Source organism: Patiria miniata, unplaced genomic scaffold (genome assembly GCF_015706575.1).
Source record: "Patiria miniata isolate m_02_andy unplaced genomic scaffold, ASM1570657v1 HiC_scaffold_22, whole genome shotgun sequence".
NCBI lineage: Eukaryota > Metazoa > Echinodermata > Asteroidea > Valvatida > Asterinidae > Patiria > Patiria miniata.
Genome location: NW_024037061.1, coordinates 8,530,813 through 8,551,174, shown reverse-complemented (window position 1 = coordinate 8,551,174; position 20,362 = coordinate 8,530,813). Strand labels below are relative to the sequence as shown.

At 40.5% G+C, this 20,362-nt stretch overlaps 2 protein-coding genes across 2 annotated transcripts; one reads left to right on the top strand and one right to left on the bottom strand.

Annotated features, from left to right (window-relative positions):
* Positions 1 to 676: 676 nt before the first annotated feature.
* Positions 677 to 10,746, top strand: LOC119730286 (cell cycle checkpoint protein RAD1-like). The gene is made up of 8 exons (XM_038203099.1): positions 677 to 868; positions 3,918 to 4,073; positions 4,748 to 4,839; positions 5,422 to 5,533; positions 6,727 to 6,849; positions 7,367 to 7,431; positions 7,917 to 8,061; positions 10,499 to 10,746. The coding sequence occupies exons 1-8, from the start codon at positions 752 to 754 to the stop codon at positions 10,538 to 10,540; spliced, it is 852 nt and encodes a 283-aa protein (XP_038059027.1). The 5' UTR covers positions 677 to 751; the 3' UTR covers positions 10,541 to 10,746.
* LOC119730287 (SAGA-associated factor 29-like) lies at positions 10,152 to 20,209 on the bottom strand. Its single transcript, XM_038203100.1, has 8 exons — positions 20,106 to 20,209; positions 19,185 to 19,379; positions 17,430 to 17,659; positions 16,391 to 16,585; positions 15,114 to 15,296; positions 13,781 to 13,874; positions 12,034 to 12,102; positions 10,152 to 11,581 (listed from the first exon to the last, which is right to left on the bottom strand). Exons 2-8 carry the CDS (start codon positions 19,356 to 19,358, stop codon positions 11,465 to 11,467), a joined length of 1,062 nt encoding a protein of 353 aa, XP_038059028.1. The 5' UTR covers positions 19,359 to 19,379; positions 20,106 to 20,209; the 3' UTR covers positions 10,152 to 11,464.
* Positions 20,210 to 20,362: the final 153 nt, after the last annotated feature.

The following is a 20,362-nucleotide window of genomic DNA, read 5'->3' as shown; positions in this document are numbered from 1 at the left end:
ACTTTTTAGTCCTTGCACAAAGTTGGAATGAATCTGAAATTTAACTTTGAAGTGACAAAGAAAAATATTGGTGTGTTTTGTGTATGTAGAGATGAATGACAATCAATTTATTTTGAAAAAATATATATATTGTCTTTAAGGTTTGAATTGTTTTTGTTTCATTGTATTGTTTCATTTAAACTTTGTAGCTTTTTAGGCATTCCGAAGAGGACTAACATGGGATAAAAAAGGCAGAATTTTAGAATGAAAGTAAGATAAGTTCGGTCAGGCCAAAGAATGAAATGATTTACTAAGCTTTTTATTTTATGTGTTCATTTTCCTTGTTAAAGTTTAAGCATTGCTTAAACTTCATGGTTGCATACCCTAACGAATTTTAAATTATTCAGCACTACTTTATTCCTAGTTTGGGCATCTGCAACCCTCTCATTGGAATTCGGGGAAGAAATAATTCAGTAATTAAAAGTTGGTGGATTTTTTTTCGATCGGCAAAGCAGTGGAAAAAACATCAATTTTTCGAGGGGAAAGTTTAAAATAGCACGGGAAATACAGCTTTAAAGGGTTCAAATTTATTTTCAAGATGCATCTAGAAAAAGAGGCGCGGAAAAAGTCCGAAACTTTTGACCAATCAGCAAATCGAACACATTTTACTGTTATAGCGCCCTCTGTTGGTCAAAGAAAAAAGATGGCAGCTCCCATGAGAAGAGCGCGGTTTCAAAGTTGAGATTTAGTGAACAAACTTCACGCCATAAATATGACTTTATCAACGCAGCAAAGTGAGGAGGATTCACAGTTTATTCTTGTAGCTAAGGCTGACAACGCCAGAAATGTGTCCAATGTCCTAAAAGCAGTGCATTTCAAGGATAAAGAGGTAGGTAAATAAGTCACGCTTTTCACGCTTACACTTTACAGTACACTCACTGACTCAGTTAGTTAGGCCTACACGGCAGGCGATCGTGAAGTGTAGGGCCCCTGTTTTGTTTTGGTACTGGTACTTGGTAGGCCTAATCCTTACTTTTAGGACCCCGTTCCTATATAGGAAGGGAAAGACTCACCAGAACAGTTGACTAAATCACACTCCAAATTGACATTCTGATATTTCTTGACTCATCTGAACAATTGGCAATGACACCTTGAATATCAGCAGCAGGTTTAATTTTGTGGAAAGAGGGCAGGGCTTTGATTTATGAGGGAAATTTAGGGGTAAAAGATGACAATGACAACTAGAAAACAGACTCAAAAACCAAGATGGCAAACGTGAAAGCTCAATGCAATGAAAGCTCGATGCTGATTGGCTGATAAAAAATTAACATCTTACAATTGTAGGCCCCTATTTATTTTTTTTAGCAGCCAATCAGCATCGGGCTTTTATTATTTAGGGCTTTCACTCGTGTTTTGAGAACTACAACATGCACGTCTGACTGCAAAAAAAGGTAGGAAAGTCACATTTTCTTTGAAAGTGCTTTCAAAATTACAACAAACATGAGTTTATATGAAGAAAAAAGACTGCTTTAGCCTGCAAAAGTCACTTTGGGACTGGACAGTCATCTGCAAAAGTCAGTTTTGAACAGAACTCGTAAAAAATAGAGGTGTCCTAAAGATAAGGATTACCTTTGTTTTGATCAAATTAGAGTCGAACATGTTTGTTATTGCTCAAAAATCACCCTTACATTTGTTACAATCAAAAGCAGACTTTTCTCGATTCTAATGACTTCCGTTTTGCAATTTTAAACAGAATCTGGACTTGGGGTAGAAATCCCGATTTTCCTGCACGGTTTGTGCCTTGCGATTCAGCGGGGGGAAAAATCCATACTGCTGGATCACCACTTTAGGCCTACCTGCCGCCAAACACATCAATTTTCACCTCCTCTTGACCTTATGATTTCACCCAAGAGGAATCCAGGAAGCTGTGTAAATCCGAAAAAAAAATAGGCAAAATGTGTTTTTAGAGCACATTTTGGATGCACACGTCGTGCAAGTTGAAACAGCCGGTCAAAACTGATTGAAGTGGCTGGAAGACAGCGGTACATTATATGCATGACATCGACAACCATGACAACGCATGAGCCGGCCAATGATAGTGCAATACGTCATTATGAATATTTATTTTCTCATGAATATTTAGTTTATTTCAATGGATGTACTTCAAATACGTCCAAAGATTGATTATTGCAACAGCGATCGTGCGCGGCCTAGCGGTTAAGAGTTTCGTGTTTCAAGCAAGAGTCCGAGGTTCGAATCTCGATGAAGTAAGAGACTGATTAATAAATAGAAATTAAGGAAAGGAGAGGGTGAGAGTAGAGGAGGGAAAGTGGAGGGAATAACCATAAAGAATGCAACTTTTGGCGCTTGAAAATTAATTGAAAAAAGTGGTGATCCAGTACGGAATTTTTTCCATTCAGCGTGCCGTGCGTGCTCATGGAACATCGCGCAGTCATCATCATTTTACCCCCAAATTTCCCTCAAAAAATCAAAACCCTGCCCTCTATCCATGACATAAGCCCTACCTGTTTATTGAGAATGTCGCCAACTAGTTTGGTAGGTCCATTAATTTTAAAGTGGATTTTGTTCCCTTATACAAAAAACTTATAGGAACCGGGCCCTACACTACACGATCGCCTCACAGCACCAGCCCAATAAATGTGGCTGTCATACTGGACTACCTCCGTAAGACAGCCACACACTGCCAATATGCCCTGTGCATGGACGGTCCCGTTGCTAGGCGCTAGGGGAGCAGAAAATCAATTTGAAATCGCAATTATTATAAATCACTTTATACTCACACAATGCCGTCTACAACTGCTTAATAGTAATACCAGTAGCAACAAAACATTAATTTCTGCACCTTCAGAGGTCTAGTTGTCTTGTAATTTTGGGTTGAATTCAGACGACTTTCGGCTGCCAGTGCCATTCACCTGCCATTGTTCATGAAAGCATCATGCTGCAAATCGTGCCCTCACTACATTGTAGCTTTTGACCAAAACAGAATCATTGACAGGCAAAAGCCGTACCGATGCACATTGTCAAAATTAAATACTCAGCATGCGGGTTCACTTACCCGTACCTCTCAATATTTGCCCAAAGTTAGGACTTCCCCGTCCTTCTGAAGTTCTGGTGAAATTCGTCTCTTATTAAAAATTAATTTGTCAACCGAAGTGGAAGTTCATGACAGGCAGCTAGCCGAGTATTAGTAGTCTGGTTCTCCGACCCAAAAATTTCCCTTTCTTTAATGTACACACGCCTGGTATATCATATCCAAAAAAACATCGCTTTCGGGATCAGAATAGCCAGCCAATCACAGTGCCGCACGCCTCGATTCAGCATAAATAATCAAGACGCGTGCACTGTGATTGGCTGGCAGTTCTGATCCCGAATGCGATTTTTTTTTCAGATATGATACGGCCATAACCAGGTACAGTGCCCTTCACGTGTGTACGTTAAAGAAAGGGAAATCTTTTGGTGGGAGAACCAGACTACTTAATACTCAGCTGCCTGTCATGAACTTCCACTTCGGTTGACAAATTAATTTTTAATAAAAGACAAATTTCATCAGAAGGAAAGATGGGGAAGTCCTAATTTTGGGTACCTAGTCGTAGAGGAACTCATACCTGTTCCAAAACTCGTTCCTTTATCTAAAAATCTTTATCCACATGGCCAAGAAATGACGATCAGTCTTCAGCTACCACAAATATCGTCTCAAAAATGTTCCTCCATGGGATTTCAAAATGGCAGACATAAAATGCATTTATGCAGGCGCGCTCGGGCAAGCAAGGTTATGAATATGCATTGTACAGTTCATAACCTCATGTTGCGCGGCACCGCCGGCCATACAAACACGAGGTCATGAACCTGACCATTTTTATGTGGGACATCATTCTTGACATTTTAAAGAATTAGTATTGTTCATTTTTTCCAAATAGCTAGCAACAGTCTTTGCCAGTGAAAATGGACTGAAAGTCACTGTCGAGGATTCTAAGAGTGTTCAGGCGAACGCTTTCATCCAGTCAGGAATCTTCCAAGAGTACGTCATCAAGGAACAGTCGGCTACCTTCATGGTCAATCTCACTATCTTACTGGTAAGGATGCCCAGGGATAGTAACTTTGATTTAAACCCTATTGCACCTATCAGTTGTTCTCCCCCCCCCCCCAGCTTCCTCCGAGTACCCGACCGTTGATGTCAGGAACCAGTTCCTGATTACGGAATTGGTACCCGTAACCAACTTAAAATTACTCAGTAACTTTACTGACTATTAACAAGAAAGGTTTTGAATGTCATTTATGGGGATTGAAAAACATGAAAACCAGGCTACATGGGAAAACAAAACACATGTCGCTTGCAAAAGTTGCAGTTTACACCGTAACGCTAAGCTCACTGTGCACACTTGTATCTTGCTGTATTGACGCGGAGACGTGGTAGTATTATCGTGCAGACCTTCATGAACAACTGAACAGCAACTTCCGAGATTTGAACTTTAAGGTTGGGTTTCGTTAGCGGGTATCCGGGTACCCGTGTTTTTTCACTGGTTCCCATATTACCCATGAATGCACACCCTATATTTGGTAATTTTGGGCCCAATGTTTGGTCCAAATTGTAATTTCCATCAAAAGGCATTCAAACCGAAGCTTCTCGGAGGCAACAGAAACAATTACTCCATCGCCAATGATGTATGATTTATGGTCTCAAAATATGTACATGAATGTGGTTAAAATAGAAGTACAGTATTTGTCCTTTTTATGTTATTCGTGACAGGAATGTTTGACCATCTTTGGAACTGGAACATCGGGAGTGACCCCTGCCTTGAAGATGTGCTATGGTGGCTATGGAACACCATTGCTTCTTCTGTAGGTTGTTTGTGTTTTAAAAACAGTTTTCTTCATTTCATTCTTTGATGAACTTTATTCAGCAAAACAGGAAATTCTTACTACGGAAGGTCTCACAAAATGAGTTTTTTTCTGTGTAATTAGTTGTTGTTTAGGTGACTTTTGGATAGTTCAGATCAAAGCAATGAAATCAAGTGATAACTTGAGAAATACTTTACTTAGAAACTTGAAATTTGGTTTGTGGATTGTTCTTGATAGTCTTAATAAGCCTATTGATTTTGGGACTGACAGGTCAAAGGTCAAGGTCACTATTGCTAAAACAAAAGAAATCTTGTCAATGCGATAACTTGAGAAATACTTTACTTAGGAACTTGAAATTTGGTTTGTGGGTTCTTCCTGATAGTCTTAAGAAGCCTGTTGCTTTTGGGACCGATAGGTCTAAGGTCAAGGTCACTATTGCTAAAACAATAGAAATTGCTAAAACAATAGATATCTTCCATTTTGGTTAGGGACACTGATTTTTTTTTTTAAATGCCAGCATGCCAAGGGGATTGTGCAAGTCTCACTTGCAGTATTTTTATGAATAATTTTTATTCATCTTAGATTGGAAGAGAACGGAGTGGTGACCGATTGTAGCATCAAGACCCTGGAACCTGAAGAGACACTGGACTTCAACTTCTGCGGCGCCAATGTCATCAATAAGATAATAATGAAGGTAGGAGATACCCCCATCCACAAATACTCTGAGTATGTTCGATTAGCTTACACGAGAGCGTTTGATTAGCCATCACCTGATCTTCGTGTCTGTCACCACCACTACCCCACTAGGGGCAGAAGTGATGTTAAACAGCAATCTATATCTTTCTCTTCGGGTGCTGCAACCAAACATTCAACCAAACCAAAGTTCATAATGCGTGTGTTGGACTGAGCAACCACATGCACGCACCAGCGGCCATTTGGAAAACTCATGCCGAGGAAACGTTATGAATTTTGGTATTCAATGCTTGAAATGAATACTTGAAAATGGAAATACATACCCTTGAATAAAATATCCAGTTTTAAGAAATACTTGCTGAAGTCTTAAAGCTCCTTGAAAAACATTTTTGTGTGAAATATTTCACAGCATCGTTGTCAAGTGGGTTGGCTGGTTCTTGGTCCGTCTATAACTGTACCGCCTACTCAGCGGGAACCAGTCTATCAGTACTGCTACACAACCATCTGGAAGGCAATAACGTTGGGGGAAAAAATATTATCTTATTAATTTTGAAGGTTTGCATGGTGAAGATAGCAATAAGATAAAGATTTACGGTAGCACCATGTGACAAACAAATCTCTTTTGTGAGTTTGTGAGGTTCTGAAAAGAACTGAGGGAAACTCAATGTTTCGGACAGTATGCTCTGCCTGTTGTCAGGAGACTGAAGGGATTGCAGCAATGAAGAAGCCCCGGTGTTATGTAGTATTCAAAGTCTGTTTAGAAAATTGTGCTTTACATGCTCTCAATCACCAACAGTATGAAAAAAACTATGAGTACCAAAGAAGCAATACGAAAGCGGTAATTATATGAGTGTTTTTGATGTCCAAAGGTTGTTGAAAAGCAGTTATGCTAAGACTGAACAGGCAAAAAAAGACGTACCCTTGCAAAATACCCCTATAAATGGTTAATTAAGCTTGCAGACAATTAACAGATGTACGTCCATAGCAACTCACTTTGATGTCCCAATTTGCTGCCGAACCGGAACCAAACTATTGTTTGAATAAAGATTATTAACCCGAACCCGAACGAAACCTGAATCATACCTGAGGGTCTACTTGCAGCACTAATCTCTTGATCACCATTGAACTTATGCAGAGAGTTCACGAAGACGTATTTAAAGATAAAAACTGATAATTGTGATGTTTATTTTTCAGTCGGAGTGTTTGAAGGACGCTTTCCAAGAATTAGACATGACCAGCGAAGTCTTAGAGATTCTCATGTCGCCTGATAAACCTTACTTCAGACTCTCCACATTCGGCAACGCAGGCAGTGCACACGTAAGTATCATCAGTCACATTTTGTCTTGCAGCCGAAGTATTCTTTCTATAAAAGAGTGACCTGTGTTTTTGGTTCCCTGTGGAGTTGGATTTTGACAAATTAGCACAGGACTTAATCTTAAAAGACTAGCAGGACCAAGGCTCTTACCCGATTCATACCAACTGCACCTTTCACATTCAGAATGTTTGACTAGTTTGGGGGTACTTGTAAGGTGCACAGCGTACATCTGTCATTTTATAAATTAATTTTTATTCAGGAAATGTACCTACTGATTCCAGAGTCTACTTTATTCATGAGGTTTCTGGGTGGACTCGATCGAAACTGCACTTGTGATTTATCATTTTGTGAATCAATTCTCTTTTTTTTCATTTTTTTTTTACATAGCCAGTCTTCACTTGTTATTGGCATTTCATGGACAGTCTATCACAGTGACAATTCCTGTTAATATAAAATTGTTGAAATGTTATGACGGGCCTAGATTTATCAATCATTTACTGTCATATGATTCTATTTCAGTCCGACTTTCCCAAAGATTCGGATCTTGTTGAGTCCTTCCAGTGCACAAAGACACAATCAAACAGGTAATGTGGGTTTTTAAAATAATCAAGATTTCTTTTCATTATTTATTGTAACAAGATTCTAAAATGCATATACAGGGCGAGTAAAAAATCTGCAATTATGCAAAGGAGCCATCTTTTTTTCAAAACCAAATTGAAATTTTGAAATTGTAAAACCTTGTAAGAATGACATATTCGTAAGTAACCTTGTGTGAAAAAAATGAAGTTAATCGCATTTACCGTTTGTCTTTTGTGAACGTTTTTACTGCGGTACCCGATTGACGTTTTCGTCCACGAGGCGTCTAAAAATTGAATAAAAGTACAAAATGTGTCCCCGGAGCCGTTCTTTCTATGAGGTCTAGAGCTGAGACATGGGTTGCCTTGCAGGGTTGCCAAGTAGAGAGCAGAGCTGGAATTGTGTGAACAATGAAGGACACAGTAACTACAGTATAGCTCTGTTGTTCAAGCATATATCAAATGGCCACATGTTCTCGCCCTCCCATCATCAGATACAAGCTGGTGCTACTCAAGCCAACAGTCAAAGCCCTCATGTCATCCACCAAAGTCTCCATCCGGACGGACAATCGTGGTTTCCTGTCTCTACAGTACATGATACGCAACGAGGACGGACAGATATGCTTCGTGGAATATTATGTGAGTAGAGTCACTCAGACAGTATTATACAACACCTGAATAAATCCCCGTCGTCTGATTGGTGGATCATTGATCACGTCATTGAATTATTTGTCCCAACGCACGGCACGCAGGGCACAGTGCAATGGAAGTTCTATTGCACGGTGAATAGAACTTCCATTACACGGTTTCAGTGCTGCCAGTGGTAGCTGTGACACGAATCTATTTCACAAAATGCGAATGCTACGTGAGACTGAAACACTGTTTGTTCTCCAAACAGAAGATGAAATATCAGAACTTGTAGGTTATGCTGACGCTGCTAACACAAAGAAACAAATAAAATACGCTGCCAAACGATTAGACAAATTTGCAAAACACACAGGATCATCTGTTGAAGCATGATACTGATTCGCAACTGAACAACTTCTTGTCGCGATTTTACTCGGGACTGAGAAGAGAAAACGGGGCACACTATATCAGATGATGATTTATTCAGGTGTTGTATAAAACAAATAATGAATGTTTCTCGTTCGTGCAAAGGGAAGAATAATTTCATGAGGTGACAGATGAAATGTTCCATTCCACTCAGCTTCGCCTCATGAAATGGAACATTTCATCTCTCACCTCATGAAATCATTCTTAGCTTTGCACTCATAAACATTCATTATTTGTATACTGTACAATTCGAGTCCATTACAAGTCCTTAAAAGTCCATCACAAGTCCTCAAGTTTCACTTCAAGTCACAAGCTATTCAAATGAATTGTAACAAATGCATTCCTTGTATTGTCCATCACCTACATGTAGCACTTGTGACTTGCCTTTCTTTTAAAGAGGTTGTGGAATGCTCGAAGACATTTCCGACATTTTTCGGGTATATGTAGCCTAAGGTGTGATGAAATAAAAAATGACTATTGTGTCTGTCATGAAATGAGTACAAAAGGTACTTTTGAGAGCTGTTTTTCATGTACTGTTTCGACCCGAACATGCAATTTGTGTAAAAGTCGTCGTTGGGGGCAGCAAACAAAACATAGTAAATCGTGACGTAATAAACTGGACTCGTTTATACTACGCTGCATCGGGAGTCCTGTTTATTACGTCACGATTTACTATGTTTTGTTTGCTGCCCCCAACGACGACTTTTACACAAATTGCACGTTCGGGTCGAAACAGGACCTAAAAAAACAGCTCTCAAAAGTACCTTTTGTACTCATTTCATGACAGAAACAATAGTCGTTTTTATTTCATCACACCTTAGGCTACATATACCCGAAAAATGACGGAAATGTCTTCGAGCATTCCACAACCTCTTTAACAGACCTGTAATGAACTTATGATTGATTTGACTGCAACTGTTGTGTGTACTTGGGTTTTATACTGGAAAGACTTCATATATCATCTTAGTAAAGGTAAGTCATTGCAAAAATGTTGAAAAGACATGAATCTGGGACTGAGAAACATTTCCAATTTTGATAGGAAATACTTAAAAAATTTGTTGACTCTCTATAGACTTCGTACACAACCACTGACGTTGCGTCTGGATACTACATTCTTCCCCCTTTTTTTCACTCGGCAATTTAAACAACAGAATCTTGATCGACCCTGTCAGTAATGAACTGGAATAGTAGTTGAGTCCGTCACAAGTCAGTAACAAGTTAGGTCACAACTAACTGAATGATGATGAACAGTATTAAAGGAATGCCTTTTGCCACAGTTAAACTTAAGTTAAGAGCTTGATGACTTGTGATGGACTTGCATACAATACTGCCTGGGACATCCCTGGTGATGAGGGGGGGGGGGGGGGAGCCAAGCTCCCTTTGCTTCTGGTGAGTGCTTTGCCCCCCTCTAAAAGAAATCGTGGCGACGCCCATGGGTGTGGGTCTCAAGGTGAAAAGTTCAGCTTGTGATCTGCCAGGTTCTGGACTGAAAGAGTTAACCCATTAGCACCTGTACTACATTGTATTACATTGTATTTATTCATTGAAGAATCACTAAAAACCATATAGAGTGCTCGGATGATGTGCGCTACAGTGAGTAATAGGCAGGGCGGTTTAGGGCACTCCGGTGACTAAAGGGTTAAACATTACAAAATTGAGATCAACAATACTGCACATAGACTTCAAGTATCAGCTAACTTTGTGTTATTACAAGTACAAATACAAATGCAAAGGGAGCTTGTTCAATGCCAAGGCAAGGGATAAACAAATCCAACATTTCTCAATCCTTTCTTTGACTTTGGCTTCGTCTCTGGCTTCATTGCTGACCTTGTGAAGAAAATGAACAGGATTCTTCTGCGACTTCAATTTCAAACATTGATGTGCGTACAGTGAAAAGGGAACCAGATCTAGCCACAGCCTTCTACAGATAATCATGAAGCAAAAAACACAGCTGAATCTAAGAATTGAGAAACGGCCTGACTGATTTCTTGTCTTTATTTTGTAACGTTTTGCCTTATCCTAGTGTGCACCTGATGAAGAACAAGATGAGGAGAACGACGACTGAGCCCTTGCCATCTTTGCTAGTGCCTTGTGTTACTTGTCAGAACGGACTAGAAATAATCAAGAGACTCTTGTACGCTTGTACAGTGATCTGATGGTGGCAATTGTTTGATGGCAAGAACTGCAGCTTTCAGTTTGTGCAGTGTGCAGCTGGTTTTTAACGACAGGTGGCCATTGTAAAACCTTTGCAATAATAAACAGGTTGTCATATATTAAAAACAAGTGGCAGTGATGTAGGTGATATAATGGTATTCACAATGGACTGGTGGCCATAACGGATAGGTGCTATAATGGACGGGTGGCCACAACAAATAGGTGCCATAATGAACATGTGGCCATAAGAGATTTGTGCCATAATGGACAGGTGGCCATAACAAATAGGTGCCATAATGAATGGGTGGCCATAACCTATAGGTGCCACAATGGACGAATGGCCACAACAGATGGGTGCCATAATGGACAGGCGCAATAATGGACTGACCAGAAACAGTGCCACAGAATCCATGTCCACCGATTTTGAATGGTCAATAAGCACTCTCTTCGTACAAGAACAAGTTCCGGTGAGGACCATTAGTTCACCTGTGGCTCATTAGTGGCGTACATGTAACTTTTGCCTGCGCACTAATACTATAGCAATGTGGGAACATTTGTAGTCAAACACTGGTCAAAATGTCATCACGAAACTTATTGATCCTGGCTCCCTGCTGGCATTGTGATGCGCATGGCTAATGGTTACCAGTGATGCAACCATGCCCTAGGCTCTGGTTCCAAATAGGCAACTAGACTTAGTCCAACCATCCTGCATTCGAGTGAACTTAGTCGAACTGTGGTTAACCTTAGTCCTCCCTCGAAATAGCTCCAAGTTATTGCTGTTGCTGGTTCAACACTAGAAAAAGTTTTTCTTTGGAGAAATTCGGTTCACAAATGTTTATCTCCGTCTTGGTTCTTTGACCTGTACAACGTATCGCTGGGCAACTTTCAGGGCTGGTGAATAGCCATCAGCATAGGAGTTATCCTCAAACAACACACTGTAGTCATCCATAGGCTGTAAAAAGGACAAGGAATTAATCTTAAAGATATATTTCATCAGTGTGTCACAACTATTTATAAACCTAAATAGTGTGTAGACATTTGTAAAGATCCGCCTTTGGTATACATGTAAATTGTAAAATTACACTTTTGTCACATGAAGACTACATGTTTTTGCTTTGTGACTATTTCAAGAGTGGTTTAAGTAGTATCTAAAAACTCCAAATGCTTCTTGGGACAATTGACTGGGAGACATTGCCTGTTGTTTTTGAGCTGATGTTTTTACACACAGCTTGTTCCCGATATGCCATTTTTCTTGTAAAGAAACATTACTAGTTATGAGGTACTTTGTTGTACAAAGTCTGTAGTTCACCTCTTTATTTCTATGGTTGTTTTTATCTTCTATTTCAAATGTAAAGCCAGTATGACATGTATTTGCAGGAGTTACAACAATGTTAAATTGCCTACCCCTTCTGGTGGTGCATCAATTAATGCTCGGTAGAAACATGTCGTCTGTGGGTAGAGAGCCATTACCAACTACAAAAATACACAGACCAAAACAATATTCAAACGGTAACAAAATATGCATCTTGCAATCTAGGTAAGATATGAAGGTTTGCATGGTGATGTTAGCAATAAGAGTAAGTTTACGGTAGCAACACCTGACAAGAAATTTCTTTCGTGACCATGTATGGTTCTGCAAAGAACCGGGGGAAGCTCAAAGTTTCGGACAGCATGCTTGGTTCAAAGCAAGTCTCCCCCAATTATCTCTCCTGACGACGGGCAGTGAGTTCCCTTAGTTCTTTTAAAACTGCACAAACTTACAGAGGAGATTTCTTGTCATGCGGTGCTACGCTTAAATCTTCCAAGCCATCCAGTGGATAACTGCTTATTCATAATGGATCAGTGTATTTTTCATCAAGTCATTTCAACTAATAAATCTGTGTGAAGTGTAAATATTTGTTGTAAATTGTAAAGTTTCCAACGCGGGACTGCTTCAACTAAGACAGCTTTTACTTTGGGTAAACACTTATTAATAACTAATGGCAGAGGCATGTCCAATCTTTAAAGAACCCAAGTATTTGATTCTGTACTGAAGTCAAAGAGGACTGCAGCCATGCAGGCCCTCTGAAGGTTTATAAATCAATCCAAAATTCCGAGCCAGGAGGCACAAATCGTTTTACTTCCAAGAGACAAGCGACTCTCTTGTCCGAGTTTGATTGTTGTATTGTAATTTATGTAAGCACACAAGGGGATTTTGTGATTATTGAATATGATTTTGGATGTCTGTTGATAAAGCCACATCCGCTGTCATTTCATTCAGAGAGGGAGCTTAACCAAAGTAATTCATGAAATGAAAGGTAATAAATGTTTTAGACCTCCCATAATTTCTCCACACTGCTTTTTGATATATATTTCCAAGTACAACAATAAGGTTTTAACAGGTTTAACCCACATTTCCTAAGAGCAATTTTTTTGCAGGCAGCCTTCCTGAATTCTTCAAAATTCATCGCTCTGTAGGAACCCAATGGCACATTCCTTGTACTTAAATTTTACAAGAGCCTTGACTGTATCTTCCTCAATCCCACAAAATCCTTCAAAAAAACCTGCTGGTGGATTTGGAAGGCTCAAGGAGGGTTAGGGCCCGTGACCATTCAGCCCCGGTATGAAAAGGGCCCCCCGTTAAGCTTGTCCCCTCCCAAGAAGTCCTTTCGTACCGTCCCAGCTACTGGCCCAGGAGCTGGTCCGGTTGCTAATCAGGAACTCCTCTGTCCTGGGGTCTATTGTTTGCAAGTATTGACGCATGTAATATCCCAGAAGAAACCCGCTTGTGGTTTTCATCTCTCAGTGCGAAACAACAGAACACTTTTGCCGGCATAGATCGAAACCCCTGCCATGTGGTTTCGCGCACAATGGGACCGTAAATTACCAAAGAGTTTGGAAGGATTTTATCTTTAATCCGGTAAGTCTGCTATTGTTCTGCTCAGAACGTTCTCAGAAGGGCAATAAATTGATGCGCCTGACTGACTTCAAAACTGCTGGTCAGACAGGACCATGTACCGGACTAGACTGGGCTGAAGACCGGACTGGCTCGCAACCGGACGAGGTACCAGGGGGCCCTTTTCATACCAGGGCTGAATGGTCACGGTCCCTTAGGGTTAAGATTAAAGGAAAGAAACTTTCTTACGTCTTTTTGTTTGGAATTGGAACGTACCGTGCCCTTCTTGAAGAGCGCCTCTGGGTTGGTCTCGGGATTGGCTTTCATCAGCGGCAACGGAACGATTCTTCTCTTGGATAACGAGTGACGTCTGGAGAAAAAAAAAAAGGTACATGTACATTGTAAAGAATTTTATATTAAAAGCTCAGCCATTAACTATTGACGAATCACTGTAAACTCAAGAGGCCCCCTTCAATGGCCAACGCACTGTGCCAGCCATTGTACAAAGCTACTGCCCCGTGACATTATCTGAACAATAGCTAGCACAATGCTATCGCCATTGAAGGGGGCCTCCGTGCTAGAATTGATAGCGTGCCAGGATTGGTCGATAGCATTGCCCCAGGCTGGATAAAGTGGTCCAAACCATTTTTGATTAAATATGAAGAATGATCTGACCTGACAAAATTGACTTGTTTACTGAGAAGGTACAACCAAATCAAAATTTTGCTTGTATCTTCTAATTCACTGAGTGATTCTAACTTGATATCATTACATTTCAAATATAAAATGTCCCCAATTTGAAGTCACTTCATGGGCAGTTCCAGCGTAATGTAATGTCTGTCTCTGAGCTTTTAAGAACGCAGTGAATAAACCTAAAAATGTCTTTTTAAAATCTTGTACATCCTTCATCTAGTTATGGTCAACAAGATTATAGACTAGGAGTTTTGGATCATGTCTCTGATTCACTTTAGATATGGTTAATTGGCTGTGTCACGGACATTACAATTTTGGTCTGCAAACCCCTCTGACAAATAATTTTGCGCACAATGAACCTGCCCTATTAGAGCCGAATTATTGTCTGGCAGCCAATAATTCAAATTTTGTGAAGAAATAAATCTGTTTTTCGAGGTGAAACTCAAACAAGCACAGGGAAACCATCTTTAACCCTAACTCCCTAGGCCTTTTTGCTAGGATGTAGCCTCAATCCTGCAAAATCCTCCAATTGGCCTCATGAAAAATAGCATATAGCCTCAATCCTGCAAATCCTCCATTATTTCTTGAATATGGTCCATGGAGGGGTGATCACTGCCTGAATCCTGCAAAATCCTGTGGCAGTGACTGTCAATATGTTTAGGCTTGGCCAGTGACATCCTGGAGCAGTACGGAGGATTTCAAGCATAATGCAGGCCTATATTTATGCATGGCTGAGCAAAAACAACACAAGGTCGGGGGGGGGGGGCAGACCTTGACAAAGTGCATCATACAAAATCAGTAACGCATTTTTGCCATGTAACCTTAATCCTCGAACTTCCTCCACTTTGACAAAGAGGATTTTGAAGGATTCAGGGCGGTAAGGGTTAAGCCTCCAAAAAGTCAAACAATCTCTTACTCTTTTCCCTCCTCATCGATGTCATCTACTTCATATTTATTGGTAGCCGGATTGAAGGACACCACCTCAGCTAGGATCCAGTTCTCATCACCATCGCTACCTTTGACCCGAGCGGCAACCTTGTCCCCAGGCTTAGCCAGGTAGTTGTTCTCAGCCGGGATGGCACCGCACAGGGGTGGAGGACTGCAAGAATGGTAACAAGATGAAAATAGAGAGGTCTTTTGTAAGTGAATGGTTATGGTTAGCGCACTGGACAAGTCATCAGTTTGTTTGGTCTTGTGACGTTATGAGAAACTCACTATCCACTACCCAAATCCTGAAATTTGTATCCTTGTGGAGACATTTCTTTGTTCCTCGTGTAGTAAAGTTTTCAAGTTTGAAAGTGAAGTTTTAAAATGCTTTTATTTTAACCAGAATTAATTTCCTTGGCTGAAATTCAGACTTAGTATCCCTTTTCTAAAACTCTTCCATTTGCGACGGATCAACCCACCTTGGAAATTCCTAGTTTTTGAGTAAAATCCATATATCTATTTCGCGAAAACCTTGTGGAGACGTATTCATCTATAGAAATTACCCTGTGGAGACGTATACAACCTTTTGTTCCCTATTGTATGCACGTCTCCAGAGGGCACGGTGTATCAGATCCCGTGTACACGGCACGAATATGTCGCACACTACGCGTCCGTGTGAAACGCATAGTGAATTATCAATTTTCACCTCTATTCTGATGTTATTTCATCATGAATGATTTGACTTGGAGAGGATGAAGTAACTGAACATAAACCTTCCATTGGTCTGTGTTTCAAAGCAGGATTAGTTGCAGATACAAGGTTGTCATTGGAGGCTGCCATTTTGGATTACTGCTTTTATTGGTACTGGTTCCAATAACTAGGTGTAAAGAGAAGACAGTGTGAAGAAATTTCAGTTTCAGATGTGGGTGGAAAACCCCAGAACAATATTCCGAGGTAAACCCACGGAATCAGGCAGGGACTGAAAACCAAATGCACATATTAGCCAAGGCAGGAATCGAACCCGGGTCACAACGGTGGAAGGCGAGGAAAGTACCGCTACGCCAACCTGACTGCCAACTTTTGGTTGTGTACGTTTCTCACAGTGCATGTGACCGCATCAGCTGAAATACAGCACGCATGAGGTTTTACTCAGAATTTCCTGGGTAGCGCTGCCAAACTTCCTTAGACCTGCAGCTTTACTGTGCTTGTCAGGGATTGGCTGTATAAGGGACTAAAATCCAAATTCAGTCGTGAATCAAGATTAACCTCTCTCCTGGTCTGCCGATCCATAACGGTAACGTCAGAGCAGCTTGTTGGAGCATCGTCATCAACACCCCTCGCCTCATGGTCTTCCTAGGGCCGTCAGCATCCGTGTACAATCCAGCGTTCTTGGCTTGTAAACGTTGCTCGTTACGCACTGCTTTAATGTCGGCTATTTTCTTCAGGGCCTTCCGGAGTATTCTGTAAATTTGTCAAATAATATAAAGATGGTTGAACCAAATTTGGGACTTGACCACTTTCCTGAAATCTAACACTGTGTAGAAACCCAATAGAATGTTGTGTTCTCCAGCTAAGAGGCTCCACTTTCCTCAATCCTGCCAAAGTTTCCAAAACCTGTTGAACTATGAAGGAGGATTTGTGATGGTTTGGGTTGAAAATGTTGCGGTGCCCTTTTCATCAAATTGGTTGAAATTTAATTTTTTAAAATCAGACTTTGCGGGAAAAAGATCGAAAATCAGAATTTCGGAAATAAATTTGAAAAAGTAGGACTTCCGATTAAAAATGGAAAAATGTCATCTCTCAACGATGTCTGATTTCAACATAGCCATAGGCAATGTTTGATTTGGACATTACATAGCCATAGCCAATGTCATCTGATTTCAGCATAGCCATAGGCAATGTTTGATTTGGACATAGCCATAACCAATGTCATCTGATTTCAGCATAGCCATAGGCAATGTTTGATTTGGACATTACATAGCCATAGCCAATGTCATCTGATTTCAGCATAGCCATAGGCAATGTTTGATTTGGACATAGCCATAACCACTGTCATCTGATTTCAGCATAGCCATATGCAATGTTTGATTTGGACATAACATAGCCATAGCCAATGTCATCTGATTTCAGTATAGCCATAGGCAATGTTTGATTTGGACATGGACATAGCCATAACCAATGTCATCTGATTTCAACATAGCCATAGGCAATGTTTGATTTGGACATGGACATAGCCATAACCAATGTCATCTGATTTCAACATAGCCATAGGCAATGTTTGATTTGGACATGGACATAGCCATACTCAGCCTCGCTCTCAGCCTCAGTAACTGCCGACTGATACAACGTCCTCAGTTTAGTCTTGAAGTATGGCGAGATCTTCCCCTCGGAGTGCATGCGCTCGTGGGTCTTGTTGATCGTCTGGAGTGTTTGTTCGCTCTTTGTTCTCTCCACTTGAGTTTCTTTGACGAGACTGTGGAGTTCTTTCAACATGTCTTGTATGGAGGCACCGGCATCTGTGATTGCTGCATGGGCCTGCGAAAGCGAAACACAAAAATGTGAACACATCAAAATGATATCTTTTATCTGGAAAACAGTAAGCCTCACCATGCTTAACCACTTGCTGGGATTATTTTTGCCGAAAAACACCCTTTTTGATAAAGACAAGATATATCAGCCATAGTTTAAAATTAAGTTAAACAACACAAATACTTCCAACAAACTTCCATGCTCGAACACAAATACTGACTCTTTGAGAGTCATTTGTACAATATTTGTTTGATACTTCTCACAGTAACTTCCTATTTTGAAACACTCTGAGGCACAGGCCCTGCCACAGTCGCTACGACAGTCCGTGTATCACAGCCAAGTTCAGGTTCAAAACACGGTGTGCACAAAATCAACTGGGGTATATGTCCACTGCTGGAGACTTGACGATTTTACCCATCACCTGCCCCTGTGAATATACACTGCCAGATCGTGTTTACATGTCCTCCGGCGTTAATTGGTTACCCCAAAAAAGATAAAAATAGTACGCATATTCTGTTGGATCCTCTTTATCTGGTCAGAGAACAATATATACTTGCTCTAGCTATTTTTGCTCAGACAAAAAGTCAACTTTGAGATGACATGCACATTGAACGCTCTTACTGTTCAAAATAAGGCCATGCCCGAAACAGGCATCCAGGGCTGCGGCTACATTGACTTTGCTTGTGACAGCATTGCCACACCAGCTTACTACACCTGTGATACAACTGTGCTTGATCCCTTTCTTTTGTTCCAAAAATAAAAATCAGCATTTATGAAGTGCACTTCTCTACCGAAGTAAATTCTCTAGGTGCCCCTATATACATCATTATTTAACCCCAACTCCCTAGACCTTTTTGCTAGGATGTTGCCTCAATCCAGCAAAACCCTCCAATTGGCCCCATGGAAAAAATAACATATAGCCTCAATCTTGCAAACTCCTCCATTATTCTTAAATATGGTCCGTGGAGGGGTTACCACTGCCTGAATCCTGCAAAATCCTGCAGCAGTGACTGTCAATATGTTGAGGCCAGCAGTACGGAGGATTTCAAGCATAATCCAGGCCAATATTTATGCATGGCTAAGCAAAAGCAACACAAAGTCTGGCCCAAGACCATGACAAAGTGCATCCTACGAAATCAGTAATGCACTTTTGCTATTATAACCTCAATCCTCCAAATTCCTCCACTTTGGCAAAGAGGATTTCAAAGGATTCGGGGCGGTTAGGGTTAATATTTACTCTGTTCCCTGATTGCAGTCTACTACTAGTTCCAAGTCAGGTCACAAGCTATTCAAAAGAACTCTGACAAAACATTCTTTTGTTATCGTTCATCCCATAGGCCATTACTTGTGACTGGACTTGTGAATTGACTTGTGATTTACTTGTGATCTACCACGAGTACTTGGACCATTACACTGGACTGAACTCAAACATTCTGTCGAACCCGCAATCTGCAGAATATTTCCGCAGATCTAGAGTTCGACGTTCACGACCGCAAGACTGCGAGACATGTAAATTTCCTGCAGTCATTACTTGCGCAGCGGGTGATGCTGCTGCAGTCTGGGCGGCTCCTGTCGTTTTCTCCACAGCTGCTGTTGTTGCTGCTGTCACTGATGACGTGGCATTCTTGTCAGTGGCGCTTGATGCTGTGGTGCTAGTAGTAGACCCTGCCGCAGCACTAGATGGGGCTGACTTGGCACGTCTCATGACTCACCGATAACCTGTACTCTGTGAAAAGAATTCATTGTCTTCATTTTTTTTTGTTATGTCTTTAACCCTCCCCCCCCCCCCCCAAAAAAAGGTAAAATTTTACAGGTTAGATATGAACAAGCTGTTGGGTAAATCATTCTATGGAAAGAATGTTGCAACCTGACGCTACTTCAGCGGTTGTGTACAAAGTCTATGGAGAGTCAAGAAAATTTTCTAAGTATTCCTAACAACATGAACAACATCAACATGAACATGATGAACAAGATTAGAAATATTTCTCAGTCCCAGATTCATATCTACTCTTATCATCATTTTTGCAATGACTGACCTTCATTGAGATGATATATGAAGAAAAAAGCAGCATCAGGTTGCAACATTCTTTCCAAGTTACTGAAGCTGAATTGAACATGTTGAATAAATAAAGTATGAACTATGATTAACATTTTGTAATGCAATGAAGACGACGTCCACCCTGGGCTTTAGATCAATCGAAGGATTGAGCTTAGAACTCACACAATGTACACACAAAACACAAACATGCTAATAACACAAATCATGTAACTAAATCAAATGAAAGCTTTGGCCTACTGAAATTGAGGGCCTAGTTTGTAAACATCTCAAATTATTATTTAGTTGAACTTGAACTTATTTTTAACTTATTACATAAGTCAAAAATCAGTATTGCCATGTTAACAGAGGTAATGCTGGCTTAATAAATAAAAAGTTCAAACTAAATCAAAATACCAGTTGGCTGATGTTTGAAAATGTAATAAAAATGCAGAGCAAATGTCCCGCTTTCTGTCTTTGTTTATGGTCCACACCACACATGCCACAGGTTACCCCATGTACGCAGACAGGTAACCAGCTGCCAAATAAAACATTTTATACGGCAGTTGCATTCATATTAGACGTAAAGAAGTCCAGGTACTTGACGCATAGAAATGTTTCAACCTCGTGGCACAACGAGCGATCCCATGGAATATATTTCACGTAACAGTAAT

What these genes read in the sequence shown, in the direction of transcription:
- LOC119730287 (XM_038203100.1), bottom strand. Translation starts at nt 19,358, where the DNA reads ATGAGACGTGCCAAGTCAGCCCCATCTAGTGCTGCGGCAGGGTCTACT. An exon ending in CAGCATCACCCGCTGCGCAA is followed by an intron (nt 17,660 to 19,184) that starts GTAATGACTGCA and finishes TCGCTTTCGCAG; the next exon opens with GCCCATGCAGCAATCACAGA. An exon ending in ATCGGCAGACCAGGAGAGAG is followed by an intron (nt 15,297 to 16,390) that starts GTTAATCTTGAT and finishes CCATTCTTGCAG; the next exon opens with TCCTCCACCCCTGTGCGGTG.
- LOC119730286 (XM_038203099.1), top strand. Translation starts at nt 752, where the DNA reads ATGACTTTATCAACGCAGCAAAGTGAGGAGGATTCACAGTTTATTCTT. An exon ending in GGAACACCATTGCTTCTTCT is followed by an intron (nt 4,840 to 5,421) that starts GTAGGTTGTTTG and finishes TATTCATCTTAG; the next exon opens with ATTGGAAGAGAACGGAGTGG. An exon ending in GCAACGCAGGCAGTGCACAC is followed by an intron (nt 6,850 to 7,366) that starts GTAAGTATCATC and finishes ATTCTATTTCAG; the next exon opens with TCCGACTTTCCCAAAGATTC.